General features: G+C 35.9%; 1 protein-coding gene across 10 annotated transcripts in view; it reads right to left on the bottom strand.

The window, feature by feature from the left end:
- The window catches only part of AKAP9 (A-kinase anchoring protein 9), a 128,814-nt gene that overhangs the window by 7,261 nt on the left and 102,929 nt on the right, over positions 1 to 18,624 (bottom strand). For all 10 annotated transcript variants that reach the window (XM_039357673.1, XM_039357667.1, XM_039357672.1 and 7 more), the window contains 13 exons: positions 17,904 to 18,365; positions 17,449 to 17,506; positions 17,228 to 17,364; positions 16,799 to 16,990; positions 15,624 to 15,812; positions 13,338 to 13,479; positions 12,583 to 12,778; positions 11,875 to 12,025; positions 7,726 to 8,394; positions 5,175 to 5,395; positions 4,595 to 4,700; positions 3,949 to 4,125; positions 839 to 1,039 (listed from right to left, as the gene is read on the bottom strand). In XM_039357673.1, the coding sequence (XP_039213607.1) occupies positions 839 to 1,039; positions 3,949 to 4,125; positions 4,595 to 4,700; positions 5,175 to 5,395; positions 7,726 to 8,394; positions 11,875 to 12,025; positions 12,583 to 12,778; positions 13,338 to 13,479; positions 15,624 to 15,812; positions 16,799 to 16,990; positions 17,228 to 17,364; positions 17,449 to 17,506; positions 17,904 to 18,365 (2,901 nt within the window). The remainder of the gene's footprint in view (positions 1 to 838; positions 1,040 to 3,948; positions 4,126 to 4,594; positions 4,701 to 5,174; positions 5,396 to 7,725; positions 8,395 to 11,874; positions 12,026 to 12,582; positions 12,779 to 13,337; positions 13,480 to 15,623; positions 15,813 to 16,798; positions 16,991 to 17,227; positions 17,365 to 17,448; positions 17,507 to 17,903; positions 18,366 to 18,624) is intronic.

The raw sequence follows: 18,624 nt of genomic DNA, 5'->3' as shown, positions 1-18,624 counted from the left end.
AAGTCTTTAAGAAGAGACTGGACAGCCATTTGTCTGAAATGGTATAGGCTTTCCTGCCTGAGCAGGGGGTTGGACTAGATGACCTCCAAGGTCCTTTCCAACTTTTTAAAAATAACAACAACAACAACAACAACAACTGAATAAAAACTTTCAGTCGTGAAAAAAGACTAAGTTGTTATTGTTATGGCATTCAGTCCACTTTATCATCTAATAAAGCAAACTGAGACTGATGATAATTTATGTTCTTAAACTACCATTCTTCTGAGTTACTAGTTTTAGTAATACAGCCTGGATACATGAAGTTTCCAATCATAAGTGGGCAAATATTTCCTTCTGAAAATCAGCCAGCTGTGGGAAGTTGATTTCTCCTTCATATATTTGGGGAAGGGATTTAATTCTGGTCTCCCTGTTGCCAGTGGGCTATACAACATCTTTTATTGATGTAGTCATATCACCACGATGAACAAGATAAAGAATTTTCAGGCCATTTTATACTAGACTTTGAAAGGAATGAAAATGAGAATCTTCAAAATCCCAACTGAGTAAAAAAGATGTCACCAAAGCTCAAACATTTTGCTACCCAATTTGGGAGGTCCTATGAGAACTATTGGCACCTATATGTATTTGTGGGACTGTCACCCTTCAATAATAATAATAATAATAATAATAATAATAATAAAGATATGGAATGTTTTGCAGCTAAATTGAGGCAAATAATGGTGCCACATTTCAGGCTTGGATCATTTTGATTTCAGATTGCCATAAAAAGCAAATCAGTGTGCAATGTCTAATGATAGAAAAAATGATCCAATAAGTAATTAAAAAAAACGTTTTTCACCTTTAAAGCAGCATTTTCAGAATCTGATCCCAGTTCTCTCAAGAAAGCCTCATTTCTTAATTCTGTTTTCAGTTTGGCCAGTTCGGCTTCCGCCTGCTTCAGGGACTGTTGAAGACTTAATTTCTCTTTATGCCAGATTTCTTTTTCAGAAGCAATCAGTGCATCAACATTTCTTTCATTATGTAGTGACTGTCTAAAAGTCTTATGAAATTTCAAAAAGAACAAATTAATTAGTAACTATAACCTATTCCTTGTTACCGAGAGAAAATAATAAATGTAAAATACACAGTAAAACTATGTACAATAGCCAAGAAAGCAATTACAGAAAGATATTGGTGGTTCTCTCTGGCATTGCTTATCACTGGTTGAATACATATGCAAATAGGTGCTAGTAATTATTATCCTCAAGAACTGTGAAAAAAACCCTTAATCCTGAACTTTACAACTTAAACATATTTGCCTGTTATATATAATATGTAGATACAATATAAGGCCTTCCCATTCCATTCGTAACTTGAAAATTCATGGGAGTGAATCTCGTACCTCAAATGAGATCACTCCCTGCTTGTTAAGTGTATATGAAATATCTCAGGATGGGGGAGGCCATAGGGGGCCTAGTGATGGAACAGGCCTCCAAGGCCTCCTCAACCTACTAAGATACCTCATGCTTCCCTCTTCCTTCTTGTCACACTGGACTCACTTACTTTGAAAAGATCTGTCACCTCTCTGCCGTGGTTCCTGCCTTTGAAGGACAGGAGAGTCGATGGAAGCTTCTGGGTGCCGTAATATTATTCGAGTTCAGGCACACACCCTCTTTTGCAGAAAATGGGTGCCTGAACTCTCGTGCTGTTTGTGGTGCCAGCCTCCGGTTACCCCCCAACTCTGTGATTTGGCGCAACTTTAAACACTCACACGAGATCATGAACTCCAGAAACTTCCATTCTTGGCTTGAAAAACTTTCCAAGCTGACTCTCCTCTCCCTCAAAGGGAAAGAAACCACAGCAGAGATAATATTTGCAAGGTAAATGAGTCCGGTGCGGCAGAAAGGGAGGTCGAAGCAGTTGTGTGGAGGGGGGGAATAGAGTGAATCTTACAGAGCAAACGACTGCTGTTGTGCTGCAAGATTCGTGATTTGGGGACTTGCTCGTAAGCACTAGGGGGCACTTGTCACATAACTTTGAACGGGCGCTAAGTGAACCCTTGTAACTTGGGGAATTACCTGTATTACCATAAAATCATTATCTGTGAAAATTAGCCCAAGAATGTGCAACTGCTTGCAAAATGAACATTCTTCAGTAGTAATCACCGCTTTCTTACTATAGAGTCTGCATAGGATTTCAATGTAAGTACTAAATTACATAAATGGTTACAAATAAGTTACCCGTATTTTCCGGCGTATAAGACGACTGGGCGTATAAGACGACCCCCAACTTTTCCAGTTAAAATATAGAGTTTGGGCTATACTCGCCGTATAAGACTACCCCTCGTCCATGAGGGAGGGGGAAAGGGAGCACAGTTTCTGAGTTCTCATTGGCCACCTGTAAGTCCAAATGAGTAGCTCAGGGTGTGTGCGTGCACGTGTAGGCATGCGTGTGACTCCCCGGGTCCCTTCCATTGCCCCCCCCCAGTAGCAAGCTTTGGCTTGGAGCAAGCAGGCTGCACACAGGGATCTCCTCCTCTCAGTCTTCCACCCTGCGAATCCTCCACAGCCTCTCCAAGCGGAGTGAGCAGAAAGCCTGCCTGTTTGTCAAAGGCTCTGCCTTGTCAATCGCACACACACCTTGATGAAAATTGCCCTGCCTGCAAAAGGACTTCTCAGCAGTTTTTTAAAGCAACACTACCAAGAATGAAATTGGAGACAGCCAGAATGTTTAGGGAAGAAGGAAAGGAAGAAGTTAATAAACCAAGTAAGAAAGACATTTGCCCTTTGAAAACTTGCATTTCCACAAATGTGATAAGTTGCCCCCTTTTCAGGTAATGGGGGGAGTAAATGCTTTCCTTTTAATTTGTTATTAAAACTCAGTGCACTACAGTACTTATAGATGGGAGCCAGATTGACCAGCCAGGATCTGTCATAAATAACACCACAAATGCACCATGCAAGTTTATTTAGGCGGGGGGGGGGGGGAACTGCTTTCATAAGCTTGGTGGAAGTCGACAGGCGAAAGGATTGTGTAGCTGTTTTCTATCCCCACTCCATTCCTGCTTCGTAAATCCGAGAGGAATTTAGCTGACACCCCTCCCCTTCCAGACCCATAAGCTCCGCCTCCCCCAAGCTACTCTCACAGGCAGTGAGAGGTAAACGCTGAAAAGCCTGCATGAAGAAGCACTGAGAAGTGCCTCGAATGGACGCAGATGCTTAGGTTTGTTTTCATTATATTAAAAAAACCACCCTACAACTCTTTTCCCCCCTTCCCCATTACATGGGCCATCCCTTTCTACTTCCTTTGAATGAATTAATCAGGGGATGGCCACTACCAATCCGCAGTTTTCGAGGGGTGGGCAAGGAATTGGGATGCAAAAGGGAGGGAAGAAAAGAAGAGACGGTTTGCAATGTAGCATTATAGAATGGGGATTAAACCTCCAGGAAATCTTACTGTCACGACAGCCAGATAATGCCTATCGTACTCCCAGTATAGAGGCTGGAAAGAGATATCTTTAGTTGATCGGCTGGTTTTAATAATAACCCTAGGACTCTTTTTGAGTGAGAGAGGGGGGGGGGAGAGAAAACTTGCTGAGTAAATATCTTTCCGGCGTATAAGACGACCCCCGACTTTTGCGAAGATTTTAAGTGTTTAGAAAGTCATCTTATACGCCGGAATATATGGTACTTTTTATATGCATAAGATCTAAAATATAAATATTAAAGGAAAAGCTGATTATACTGCAGAAATTAAAAGAAAATCCTTATAACAACATCCCTTTAAATTATTTCCATTGGAAGGAAATCCCCATAAGTCTATTTTAATTTTTAAAAAGCTGTAGATTAAATTAAACATTTCATATTTAACATTACACTTGGCTTGCAAGTTATTTGACAGTCTGTCCAAACAAATAAGTACTTAAGATGGAGTGAAAACTGATAGTTTCAACAGATGGAAAAAACATACTGAGTCTCCACAAGATCCTGTGTATTGATATCTTCTAAGTTCCTCCTCCAGTTTCATGACTGTGTTCCTCATATTGTTCTTCTCCTCACTCAATCTACTAACAAACCCAGTCAGTTCAACATTCTGTTTTAGCAATCTTTCAGTCAATGAGGCTGAAAATGGGGTGTCTGAACTGATCTATATAGGAGAAAAATAGCAAGTAAAGAAGCTCAAAATAGCTTGAACTCATCTGCAATTAGTTCTGCAATATTGTTCTCTAAGAAATGGAAGCCAAGTCAAGTCACAAATATAATGTGTATTTACATTGCGTACAAAATCTATTGCTTTGTTTCAGATAAGATCTTCCATTAAAGATTGTACTTTGCTTTATGTATTTAGATTCATTGTAAATTGCCTGGATTACTTCCCAGAAATGAGATAGAACTGATTCAAAATTTTAGGCGCCATGTGGTAAATAAGAACTAAAGACCCAACTGCATTCTTCCAAATTACAATGTTAAAAACCATATGCTTTAAAACAGCAAAACAGAAGTTATCTTATGCTTACAAACATATACTAATTCAATTTAAATAAATTATTTTCTCATCTTAAAAATAGTAAATAAATACTAAATAAATATTTCTGCTTCCTCTCTCTGAACATTACCTCCAGGCTATATAAATCAGAGAGCACTTGCAATTTTAATAGAACTTCTTCAATGTCACTTTGTATTCCAATTAAGTCCTCATCATCTGATTTTTCAAAGGGTAAACTGGAATTAAAAAATATGACATTTGTGTAGCACAACTGAATATGAAATACACATAATCATGCATACTTCCTCATCCATGCCATTATTCTGCCTGTCCCACCCTCATTATTTTCCTACGTCTATCATAGATTATAAATGCTAGAGTTTCAATAATAATGTTTTGTGAAAGATGACATACATAAAAGTTATTGCAGAACAAGTATTATAATTATAAATAAATCCAAACTGAGTTAAGACTATGGTCATTATTTTAAATGTAAAACATAAAATACTGGAAAGTACATGATTCAACTATAGGTATAGCTTAACACTGTAAAAATTTTATAGACTTCTTCCAGAAATTATTATTTTTATTTATAACTTTATACTAGCTGATAATCTTTATACTAGCTCATCACATACTCCTTAATTGTAATATACATTATATAAAGGTCTTTCATTGTTGTATTGCTATTAAAAATAAATATATCTAACCTGCAGGCAGTTTTATTGGCCAAGTGTTTCAATGTGGAAAACACATTTTTGAGCTTCTGCCGAACCATCTCAAGCTCTTGAGATTGTCTGGTGGCATCACCTCCTCCTCCTCCTCCAATGCCCATTAGGGACGAATAAGACAATTCTTTTGTTTCAGCTTGTCCCATTTTCTGCTGGAAAATCCACTTTCTTGTTCGTTCGTTAGATTCATCCAAGGCAACCTGCACATAAAAGTATGAGGAGGAGAAGAGAAGAAAGCTGCTTTCTACTAAATATATGAACATTCTAAAGTTAAAAAAAAAAGGCATTTATAAGTATATAGCATTTGTATTTTTTATGCAGAAGTGCTTTTTCCAATAGACCGTTCCTCCAGAAACAAAATAGGAATCTCACCCAATTAGGGTGCTCTGTGGCTTGTTGCTGTCCTAAAATGCAAGTAGAGGCTGATCTTACTCTAGAACAGTGGTTCTCAACCTTTCTAATGCCGCGACCCCATAATACAGTTCCCCATGTTGTGTTGACCCCGAACCACTTATACATCACTGGGTGCCAGGGGCGTGGCCAAAGAAAAGGGGAAAAAATGGCGGACAGCCTTGTTTGGCGACCCCCGTGAAATGGTCGTTCGACCCCAAATGGGGTCCCGACCCACAGGTTGAGAACCACTGCTCTAGAACTCTACCTTATGAAAACAAGAGATTCCTGACTTTTAGCCATCTCCTTCAGCAAAACAACTGGGTTTAGCATTTTGGAAAATACAGAGAAAAGCACTCTACTCTCTTTCCCAATTATTCCTGTTGCTGGTTATTATTCATAAATCTTTAGGCAAATAAACTGATTCAACATAATTTACCCCTTGTGATCTATTGCTTCATAGACATTTCAAAGTACATATTGTAAAAATTAGCATAACAATAAGCAGCTTTGGAAAAATAATTCAAATGAAATCTATTGTATTTCCTAAGATCTAATTTATATTCTTAGTTTTATCTTTCATTTGTTTTTGTTTTGATCCTGTTTATTTTACTTTTTAACTCTTACATTTTCAGTTGCTGCCTTGATATTTTATTTCCTCAGTTAGAGGAACAAACAACAGCAATAATTACAAATAGGAGATAGATTCATAAAGGCTATGAGTATCAACAGTTACTAGTTATCACAGCTATGTACTGCATGCAAGAATAGCAATCTCTGAACATTCATTGTTGGGAAGTATCAGAGAAAGCTTTTTTTAAAGTAAAGGCTTAACATTAATAACAGTTACCTTGTTGTTGACTTGACAGCACAGGAGGAGTGTATGGGACCCCAACAGCATTGGAAGGAGTATAGTTAATCCTCCCTTACCAGCCACTCATTCAGTGATTGTTGAAAAGGAGGCTTATGACCAGACCTCAAAATTGCAATTGTCACAATGCCCTTGTATAACATGATCATGATTTGGGAAATTGGCATCAGGCCCACATTTATAATAGTTCAGCCTCCTATGGTCATGTGATCCACAGTTGCAACCTTGACAGCCAGCTTTCAACAAGCAAAATCAATGGGAAGCCAGCAAGACCTCACAAATCACGGTTATATGATGTCATACATAATGCTATGATTCACTTAATGCTGGAACTGATATTGTCAGTTGCCATAGGAACATGATATTTCATTAATGACACACTTTTTACTGATGGAGTTGCTGTTCCCAATTGTGGTTGATAAATGAGGACCCTCTATATATGGGAGTAGGAACAGCTACAATAATCTGAATCTAAGCCATGATCCCAGAAAGCAAGGAATAAGCTGTTTTAGCACCATCCTGTACTTCACAACTTTTCAGCAGCTTTAAATACTATCAATCATGGTATCATTTTTGATTAGCTCAAGTGCTTGAGAGTGAGAGACAATGTGCTGTCATTCTCCTCCTTTCTCACAGACCAGTTCCAATCAGTGTTGATAAGAAGAGAGCAGTCTAGCTCTGGACTCCTGCTCTGTGGAGTAGGTCAGGGCTATATTTTTTCCCTGGTTTTTTAATCGTCTGCATGAAGTTGCTGGGGGATGTGGTCTGTCAGTACAGCTGTCTTTCTCCCCCTCCCCCAACCTACGTATTCAGGCTGACCAAGTGGTGCTCTAAGATTCTGTCCTAGTGTCTTGAGATTGAAGAAACTTAGTTGCAGAAGAAAAGACTTCAGACCAACCCTGGCAAAACTGAGTGGATGTGGTGTTGGGCTTCCCTGACACTAAAACTGGATATTTCCATCCTTGGCTCTGGCAAGGGTTGCATATATTATCTGGGAGTCCTCCTGGATTCACTTTCTGCTTGTGCAGTAAATGGCAGCTGTGATCAGAAGGGCCTTTGCAAAATATGCCTATTCCCCTATTGCTTGTGGACATTCTCCTCATAATGTTAGTGTCATCTGCATTATAGGAAACAATGAAATTATTTATAAAGAGCAATAAACAAAGGCAGATTTTGAAAATTACTCTGGACAAATAACAAACATAAATGTATTAATAAGCACCTAAAATACTGAAAGGTAGAGTAAGTTTGTCTCTGAGGGACACATACCTCATTTACAGCCTGAAATGTTGCTTTTTCCACCTGCGATCCCACCTCTTTTCTCTGCATTTTTTGCTGTAATTCTTGGACCATTTCTTGCTGTTTCTTTTCATCACCCAGCAACTGAAGAACTTGTTGTCTCTCTTCTTCAAGTTGCCACTGCAAATCTTCCACTCTGGACTCCAGTTCATGTATTTTTTTATGTGCTAAGATATTAGCATCTAGTTCTGCCTGTAGAGTTTTCCTGTGAATCTGCCTCTCTTTTTCCATTTGTTGTTTCAATTTCACAGATTCCAATTTGATCTCTTCCAATTCATTAACCATGAGAACTATGCGGTTATGCTTTTCATCCAATTGTTTCTGCAGATCTTCGAACAATTCTTCTGAATGTATAGAACTTCCATCCCGCTTTGTCTGTTCAATCATCTGGAGCTGGGTGCGTAAGTCTTTTTCTCTCTCTAGGGCGCTGCATAACTCAAGAACTTTGAGCCTCTCAGATTCCAACAGTACTTGTAGTTCAGAGTTACAGCTGTGTTCCTCAGATAGTTGTACTGCATTTAGTGCTTCCTGGGATTCAATTTTCTTTTGCAAATCATTTGACAGCTCTCTTTCAAGCTCCAGAAGATTACTCAGCTCTATATTTTTCTGTATTTCATTTTCAAAAGAAGATTTCAAATCCTTACAAGAGGAAAACAACAAAAACAAGAAAGCTGTCAGTATATACGGCTTTGTAAAGACCATGGGAATGTACCATGAAAACAGTAATTAGAACCTGATACTGAAAAGCTTGGGAAGACTATAATCACATGCTTATCTTACTAGGATTCCAATTCAAAATTTAATTCAGAAGTCTGTTCCATATTTTTTTTTTCTGGACTAGTATATTAAGGATACATTTAACATTGGGAGTACTTGCCATTTTAGGAGTAAAGTTATAAATCGTAACTATTTATTTTACTATTAGAAAAGTCATCATCTAGCACAGTGGCTCCCAACCTGTTCTATACCCTGCACTCCTAGAATGTTTCTGATATATTCTCGCACCCCTTTCAAATGTTCAAAATAATGGCAATGAATTATGCATATACACTATACTTTCAAAAACTCAAGTTTTTGCACCCCCTGGAATATCGTTTTGCACCCCCAGTTGGGAACCCCTGATAGCACAACATGTATGTTGTAAGTGTTTGTATTGGCTGGTTCAGTGGTGGGATTCAGCCGGTTGTCACCAGTTCAGCCGAACCAGTAGCTAATTTTTTATGGCCCAGGCCCAGAACAGACTTCCGGAAGCGGCATCCACACAGAGAACTGGTTGTTCACATATTTGAATCCCACCACTGCCCAGGTTGCTGTTCAATATCTTCCCTGCCTAAGCTGGTGGACACAATCTTTAATGAAAAAGTCTCAGATCTGGTTTTGAGATTGGGAAGGATTGACAAGGAATTTATAATTGGTGTCGTGCAATTCACTTCATGGTGAAATGTGAACTTTCTCCGATTACCTTCTCTGAAAGATTGAAGTAGCCATGCACCCCAGAAATAATTCCTAAATATTCTTAAAATATTTTTCACATGCAATGGCTGACAGTTCTGTGGAAATCTCTGTACCTCGGTACCTTGACTAAACAGTGACACTATATTTCTCAAGAGCATCTTTGGTTATGAATGGGTCCAAAATGATCCTTAGCTTACAGACCAAATATCAGACAAAGCAAATAGGCAGAGAATTATTGACTGCATAGGTAGTACACATCTTGGGAAAATACCAGCCACTGACCATATTTCAGAGTGCACAATTCATTTATGCAAGTTGAATAGCCCTGTTAATACAGATCACAACAGAGCAGGAGTAGAGCAACCTCGGTGGCAGTGCTCCAAATATAAAATTCTCCTAAGGAATGTTTGATTGGCTACTATTGCTTTCTTTATTCAGAAACAAATAGGATCAGATCTGATTAGTACTTAGAAATGCTATTACCAGGAAATCCAGAGATGCAGGCTACTCAACAACTGGTAGGTTGAGAAAATCCTGGAAGAAGGCAATGGCAAAGTTCTTCTCTATCGTTGCCAACTAAATTATATGTATATGCCTGTATAGTCACTATGAGTCAAATTTTTTTTTTACCAAAGTTTTATAGTATAACAAAATAAGTCGTTATTTTGCTTTTTCTGTTTTTTAAAAAATAATTTTGCTTATATTTTCTATTCTTTATAAGAATGGTTAATTGTAATGCCTTTATTTAAGTCTAAATTTATTGTTCTTGTATAAACTGGAAAAACAACACTTTTTGAAATAAAATAAATGCCCAAGGAAATAATATTTCAAATGCATTCTCATATATTAATTGATTACACAGTTTATTAAATAGTGGTTATAAAACAGTAAATTCAAAACTCATAAAAACTCATTTTTGTCATTTTTTTACTGTAAGATCAGCATGAGAATTTAAAGGCCATCCAGGAATTTATATATGTTGTACCTGGTTCTACACTGATACAACATAATGAAAACTTTATGAGAAAGTGTAATATATTTTATATACTTATTATCAGCAAATGGTATCTCATGGAAGAGTCCAGATTGAGCATTAGAGCATGTTTTCTATAAAGACTTTTACTGGCTTATTGTTTCACATTTATGGCTCAAACAGTCAGCTGATAAATGGCATGCAATAATTCTGCCCGAGTTTCTGGAGTCCCACTGTTAATTAGACTAATATTGAAAACATAGTTATAAAGCAAATTCTTCCATCTTAGAGGGAAAGATTTCTTTGTGCAATAAAACAAACATTCCACATATATACAGGTATACCAACAGGCTGCTTATTGTTTCATAACCCCCACTGATCATGGATTATAGAGATGAAATATGCAAAGTTCAAGGTTTGGTGAAGTGAAGTAGATTGGCATTATTCCAAGATCAGTATTAGATGTTATAGTGAACTGTCTCAAACTCCCAGGATCATATTGTCTTATAAATACATAACAACATTTTAAAACATGTGTACCATAAGTACTTCTGTTGTTGCCTTCCCCTCACAATTATACTATGTAAATACAGGTAGTCCTCAAGTTAGAACCATAATGGAGCCTGTCCATTACAGTAGCAAATGCTGGTTTTCAGCAAAACCATGGTAAAATAGAGTCACATGACCCTGGGATAATGCAAACAGCCAAAAGTGTGGCCCCATTGCCAAATGCTTAAAGTGTGGTCACATGACTGTGGAGGGGCAGCAGCGACTATCAGAACTTTGAATCCAGGTTGTAATTGTCTCCATCATGTCCTCAGGATTTGACTCAGGCTGGTCCAGGGGCTCACTGGCCTTACCTAGAAATTCCTCCTGCATCTTGCCAAAGTGCAACTCATGAGCAAGCAGCAAGACATTGAATTCACCAACCAGATTTGATCACAGCTGTGCACAATCTCAGCAGACAGAGTGTTTAAGTTCCTACTGGCCTTTTCCTAGAAGCAATTCCAGAATCTGGTTTGTCTATCATGACACTTAGAATCTAGTTATTCACATCCCTGCCTTGTTGACTAATCTTGACCTAGTTTCTCTCTTGATCTGGCATTATAAATCTTCAGTTTGACTTTGGACTGTTCAATTAGGATATCTGTCCTGCTCAATTAAGCCTTATCTACAATTAACTGTGTATCTTGCTGCCTTGTTGGAATTTATAGAAATAAGTCTCTTTCTTAATACTCTGTGCTCCTAGGAACTAAGTCTGGCTTCTGAACCCATCTCTGAGATCCATACTATCTTTGAACAGTTGTTAAGTGACGAGTCTTAAATTGAAGACTACCCATCTATTAATCATATTCATAACTTGTTTCATTAAGCCTATAGAAAAAGACTTTTGTTAATGATTTAGTGGAAAAGATTATATCTGGTACAAGGAAACTGCTGACAAGAATAGTTACAAATATCTAGTTTTGATCACTGAGGCATTTGGAATGAACTCTGCTTTTTGCAATTTGTAGTTTTAATTTTGAGCCTCTGTCTACAAAGTTTGTGAGGAAATATAAACATTAAAGATGCTGGCTTAATTCTCAATCTTTACAATATACAGTATCTTATTAAATATATAGTAAAGCATGAATCATCATCTGTGTAATGATCCATTCCACTGTACATTTTGAAGAACCAAGATTGGTTACCTCGATTTCTTCTTTTTCTCTTTTACCACCGTGTTCCACTTTTGCTCTCTCCTTCTCCAGGGCCCACTGAAACTCCCTTGATTTCTTCTGTTTATTTGTAATCGTACTTTTTAAGATGTCAAGTTCAGTTGCCTTTCCCTTAAGTTCATTTCTGATAAAAGCCAAGATAAATTCATTTTAGTTATTTGAAAAATAACTAAAATAGGAGAAAATATTTATATTCCTTTGTGTGCTGAGCACAAAATTGACTATTACAAGACAAACCTGCAGGTTTTCTTAAATTTTACTTCTTAATAATTGTGAGATATGCACGGAATAATTGGAGATGGGCATAATAGTAATACTCTAGTAGTAAATATTACCTCTACTACTAATCTTCCCCTATACTCTTCTTTTGATCGGCTAACACTGAAAATTTAGTGTATAAACTTCAATATTGTTTTTCTTGTAACAATAACATTCAGCAAACAAATCAATTTAAAATATAATTAAAATAATTTGATTAAAAAAATCAACTCCATACAATGTTTGCTGCAAAAACATCTTCATTCCAATCATTTTAAAAATGATTAAAAGCAAAAGAAGTCAAAGTGAATGTTGCATTAAAACGAATAACAGCCTTACTTTAAAACTGATTTTTAATAGAAGTGTAAAAAAAATGGTAAGATCTTCTACAGTGCTAAAGAAAACAGCCCTTAAAAATTGTACCTGATGGCTTCCAGATCCCTTAAGTGCTTATGTTGTGCTTTTAGGGTTGTTTCCAGTTCCAGCTTGGTTTGCCCAAGTTCATTCTTTAGTTCTGCAACCATCATCCTTTCAGAGCTGAGCTGCTCTTGAAGTTCAGCTGTTCTGTCCTTGGTATTTTTAAGCTCTATTTGCATTTCCATATTGTATCCCAACAATTCTAGGGAGTGCATTGTCATACAGTAAGAACCAGACTAAACATGCTAATTTGTCATACTGAAACTAAATCCTGAACAAAGAGCAAAATCAGTATCTTATTTATAAAAAATATTTAACTTCAATAATAAGTGTTTAATCTGTAGTCCTTTAATGAAACATGGATTAATTCTATTACAGTATTCCATATGATAAGTTATTATCATGTAATAATTTTAAACTCACTCCAAGAATTTCAGTTTAACTAGGCTACTAATTTCTACATGTCCAGCTCTTGGACTAAGATCTGTTGCCTCAAATGTCTTTAACCTGAGAGATCAGGGAGCTATCAAGTAACTGAACCTTGTAGCCTTGAGATTATTAGTGCTACTTTCTGTCTTTCTGAAGCTGGCTTAGATCCTATGATAACATTGTCCAAGTTTAGTTTTGGTACCCTAAGTTATTAATTCACATATACCAACAATAACACACAAACCTTTCTTTTTTAAACTGAAGCCTAGAAAGGAAGCCTGATGGTAGGAAAGTGAAAGTAACCCCATTGATCAAACAATTTTACACATTACCTTGACATTTTGGATGAATTTCTATTTCTTCCTTTTCATCATCATGCCTGTTTAGCTGTGCATGCAAAATGCTGATTTCCATTAACAAACTTTGTCTCTCTGCATTCTGAAGGAAATCCAAAGCACTCCTCTGATATGTCATCTTTTATCAATTATTAAGAATAAAAAGCAGAAAGAAATACCAGATTAATGAACTGCATAGAACTTGCCTTTACTAATCAAAAAGTTAAGCAAGTCCTCATCTCAGGTAAATTATAGGAATGTAGTGGATTTCATCAACATAAGAATAAAAACATTTTTCAGGAGATCTTTTTTATGTCTTATGTGGGTGTTCTTAAGTAGTAATCCTTCAGTTTTATTAAACATGTGTTTCATAGAATATTCATAACAACACGGTTTCAATAAAGGAACACAACATCTTTATCTTTATTACAATTACTTTCTAATTCTCCATGTATCTTTAGGATGTAGCAGAATTATAATTTGTTTTCCCAATTACAATGTTTACTTCCCCCTGTTGGAACAAACTATTTTAAAGTGAAAAAGTAAAAAAAAGCATTTGCTACTGAACATGATGGAAAGTTTTGCATCTATTAAAAAAATCTAGAAGGCCAAAATAGTTGTTTATTTGCAAATTTATATGTAAAATGTTCCCAACAGCTATGGGTATGAAACATAAATCATAAAATTGAAGTGTATACACTAATAATAAATAGCATAAACATGCAGGACTATATAAAATTGTCCAAGTTTTCTCTACTTGTAACAAAATTTGTAGATTGTGAGAGTTTGTTTTAGTTTGAAATAAACATGTTCTGTTCTGTATTTAAAACAAAAAATTATCAGTATTATCCCAGTTTAAATTTGGAGGTTCTGAGCATGTATGATTACATTTTCTTTGGTAGCTTGGTAGAGTTTTTATGATTTCCAGTGATTAATCCAGTAATGGTGACTAGTTATGTTCCTGCTACTACTGGGGTGGACTGAATGAGGTGATTTTTGGCCATTTTGAGTGTTTTGACTGTTCAAAGTAATTGTGACTGAGCCATTGTTTGTAACTCCTGACTAGATTGTGTTATTTCCAATGTTTTTTTAGCTGAACCTAATATACTGCAATAGAAGTCAGGTCCCTACTTTTACTGATTTAGACTAAGTAGGTTTTGAAGGAATGGAGAATTACAAGGAATTAGAAGATTTCAGCCTGCATGGCTGGTAAGTGCATTGCTTTATTAAAGAAAAAATATTTACCATGAGGAACTCAAAATTTATAAAATTGGATTGTGGACTGTAGGTGAACTGGGCATTATTTTGCAGGTGGTTCATACAAACACATGTCTGTATAAGCTATATGTTTTAAATACATATATTTCAAGTTTTATTCTAATAATATAGATAAAATGGATAGTTCTGAATGGAATTGAAAAAGAAATAAAGTCATTTCCATTCCTGATAAATTTTATCATCACAAAGGTAAAAAATATATAATACTTCAAAAAACAAAAAAGTCTGGGTGAAATGCTTGAATATATGAATAGACTTCAAATCCAGTAGTTTTTTGAAGGTCAAGTGATCATTTACTGACCACTTGTTCAGCAACTGTTGGTGTTGAAAAAAAAATTATGGCCAATTGGAAATCATTTATACCATCACAATATAAACAACCCCGACTGCTCCTTAGAAGGCCAGATCCTGAAGTTGAAACTCAAGTACTTTGGCCACCTAATGAGAAGGAAAGATTCACTGGAGAAGAGCCTAATGCTGGGAAAGATTGAGGGCAATAGAAGAAGGGGACGACAGAGAATGAGATGGCTGGATGGAGTCACTGAAGCAGTAGGTGTGAATTTAAATGGACTCCAGAAGATGGTAGAGGACAGGAAGACCTGGAGGAACGTTGTCCATGGGGTCGCGATGGGTCAGACACGACTTCGCAATTAACAACAACAACAACAATATAAACATCACAATATTCCTCAGCCACATGAACATTGTTATAATCAGTACAATTGTCCTATTTTTAATTCCCCATCCCGCTTGCAGAGAGATTGGAGAGGGATTACAAGACTATAAAACTGTTTGCTTTTCTACCCATGTTGGCAGCTCAAGACTGTGGGGTTGCAAGCTTGCTACATGATCAGCTTACAATATTTTCTTGAAATCTCTTCCTTTTATCTCTCTGCTCTAATAAAAAATATCATAAACAAAATATCTTTCTAACTGCTAAAATAAATACTTTTTTTTAGTGATTACCAAGAAAAAAAATCATTACTTTTATCTAATATAATTCACCTGTTCTTGAAGTCTCCTTTCCAGCTGATCTATTAGTCCCACAGCATCTTGAACACCGACTTCTGCCAATTCAGTCCGAAATGCTGCTAGAAGAATATCCTTTTCATTTTGGAAAATTTGTTGAACACCACAGAGCAGCTCTGCCCGCCAATCTGAGACAGTGTCAGAGGTTTCAGATGCTACATAAAACTACAGGAACACAAAATCAATAGTGTGTAAGTATATTAAAGTTTTTAAAAGAATAAATTTTTCTGACTTTTTATTTATGGTTTATAGTATATGTTATTGAAAATTCTTAGCTCTCTCACTTTTTTTATTTAATTAACAATATAATGATTTCCAGTAGTCTTAAGAACAGATTTATGATATGTTAACATGCATTTAGTATGCTTTGGGAATTTTGGCAATTCTTGTTTTATATGAACTTTATTTCCCTTTAAAACACCTTTCCCCATCATGGAAGATTTCCCATTTCAGTTGTATTAATCTCTGGAATTCCAAATCAGAGACCCAATATATTTGCAGACCGGGGAAAGCTGCTTTAGCCTCTTTAAAATCACTACTGAAAACAATTGTGAAACTGAAGATTATTGTTTAAAGCAGAAGCATAAAAGTCAGAAACTCTAAATAATATAATCAAGTTTTATTTTTTCTCTAGGAATTTCTGTACTGAAAATTACTATATACATGACTAAAACTATAATGCAGTATACATTTATCAGGCATATGAAAGATTGGACTGATACATTTTTTTGAAAATTAGATGAGGATTTGTCTCAGCTGATTCTGCTTAAATAAAAGAAGCGTTTTCAAGAGATCAAATATAATTTTATACTATATTTAGAGAAACATAACTATTTCTATAAGTAGAGAATTGTCAGGTGAAAGTAACTAGAACCACTCATGAATAATCCCACTCATGAATAATGCTAGTCACTTATGTTACAAGAATTTCATCAGATTGACTGCATTCCTTTGAGGATGGCAAGATTCAAGGATTCTGGAGGAGGTCTGGCCTGTGTTGCTTACAACAACTATAAACTCTGATTCCTCTTGACCCCTCCCTCCACTTTAGCTGGAGATTCCACAAGAATATTAATAGAATATTTCATAATATATGTACGTAGCCAGGACAAGTACTGACTACAATGTAGCCATTCTGGGATCATAATTACCTTAGTTTGTCTGTGAATCTGCATTTTGGCAATTAATTCCTTCAAAGATGAAATACTGCTTAAGAAAGCCATACGCTCTTCTAGCCAAGGTTCTAGTTCTTGTTTAATAGGACCAACTTCACTTTCACTGTAAGGAAATTCTGTGAGAGAAAGTACCTGTATGCCTTCATGATGAATAGCTCTTAGCAAGCCCTAGGGGGAAAAACATTAAGTATGATAGAATTGAGAATGAATCATTACTATTCCTTTTCCAATGTTAAGAAACTATTTTAAGGATGTGTAGGTGGGAGCGGAAGGAAAGTTTTAATGAGAATTGATAAATAATTTAACTCAGGGTAGTTTTCTGGACACTCATGAAATTGCAAGGATTTGTTTTTAACCTCAACTGTTTTCTACTAAAAAAAAAAAATCAAAATGGATCTTATTCACCTTGATTTTGTTTGGAAGAAAATCCATTGTTGTTTCACCTTCATCTTCTACAGCATCTGATATGGTTTCTGATCCATGGCTTGGAGCCAGGTATGTTCCTTGGTTCCAGCCTGAAGCAGAGTCTGAAATAAGCTCAGCTGTAAAATCATAAATAAATAGTTTTTTCCAGGTTTTAATAGTTACTCTAAAAATAAAGTTAACCAAAATTAATATTCTCTTACCATTATATGAACTATCACTGGCAATAGAACTTACAGACTGTGCTATACCCAGGACTGCCTAAAATAGAACAGAAATTATAGTTAACAATATGATTCTATAAATAAAAAAATTATGTTTCAAAACTTAAAACTACAGCAAACATATCAGCATAATACAATTTCCATTTTAACCAACAATAGCAAAATATTCAGAAACAGATATGATACTTATTCAATTATTTACTGCTGGACAATGCAAGATCAAACTGTTTCATTGGTGTGATGCCTTAATAATATTTGTAGAGCAGTGTTTCCCAAACTTGACAATTTTAAGGCATGAGGACTTCAACTTCCAGAATTCCACAGCCAGCAACGCTCATGCCTTAAAATTGTCAAGTTTGGGAAACACTGTTGTAGAGCAATGAAAGTTTTAGCTATGAAAACCAGGTATTGTTAGTATTTTACAAAGCACATACCTCTTTATTTCTTAGGACATCTATGGCATTTTTCAAGGCATTACATTCTTCTGTTAACTCTTGTACTGCAATAAATTGTTCTCTTTTCAACACTTCTGATTCTGAGATGTGTCTCGTTTCCATGTCCATTATTTCAGCAGCATGTAATTCCTGCATTTGTTCAATTTTTTCATTAAATTCTTTTATAAGTTCTGTAACTTCTGCTGAAGAATATTCATTTTGTAAATCAATCTGAATTTCTTCACTTTTCACAAGGAGTTGTGAAGTCTGGTTGCAGCTACTGATATGCTGTGCCTTTTCAGTTTGACTTGATGCATTTATCCATTTGGTTTCTATTTGCTCTGGTTTTATAATATTCTTTTCCTTCTTTATATATCCAGCAATTTTTCCTTCTGCCTGGGCTAATTTATTTCTGGTTTGCTCTAGTTCATCTTTAAGACAGATCAGGTTTGATTCTTTTACCTGTAAACAAACAAAAGTTCAGATGCTTCTCTTACAGAAAGAAAATACAAATAGTATGGTCTTATTAAACCACCCAGTTCTTTGCAAATATTTTGAAATGACAGTTACCCATAAGTATACTTTTTGAACCTGTTTGTAATTCTGCTGCCTTATATTCTCCTTCCACTACAAAAACTCATGAATATCATATCACTACTTATTAATAGGTAGCAAGTCTAAATTTTATTTTTAATTATTAATACACAGGTGATATACTGAA

The sequence above is a fragment of the Crotalus tigris genome, unplaced genomic scaffold (assembly GCF_016545835.1).
Source record: "Crotalus tigris isolate CLP2741 ecotype Arizona unplaced genomic scaffold, ASM1654583v1 scf7180000018940.2059657, whole genome shotgun sequence".
In the NCBI taxonomy this organism is placed as follows: domain Eukaryota; kingdom Metazoa; phylum Chordata; class Lepidosauria; order Squamata; family Viperidae; genus Crotalus; species Crotalus tigris.
Note: the sequence above shows the minus strand (reverse complement) of the source record. Positions and strands in the feature narration are given on the sequence as shown.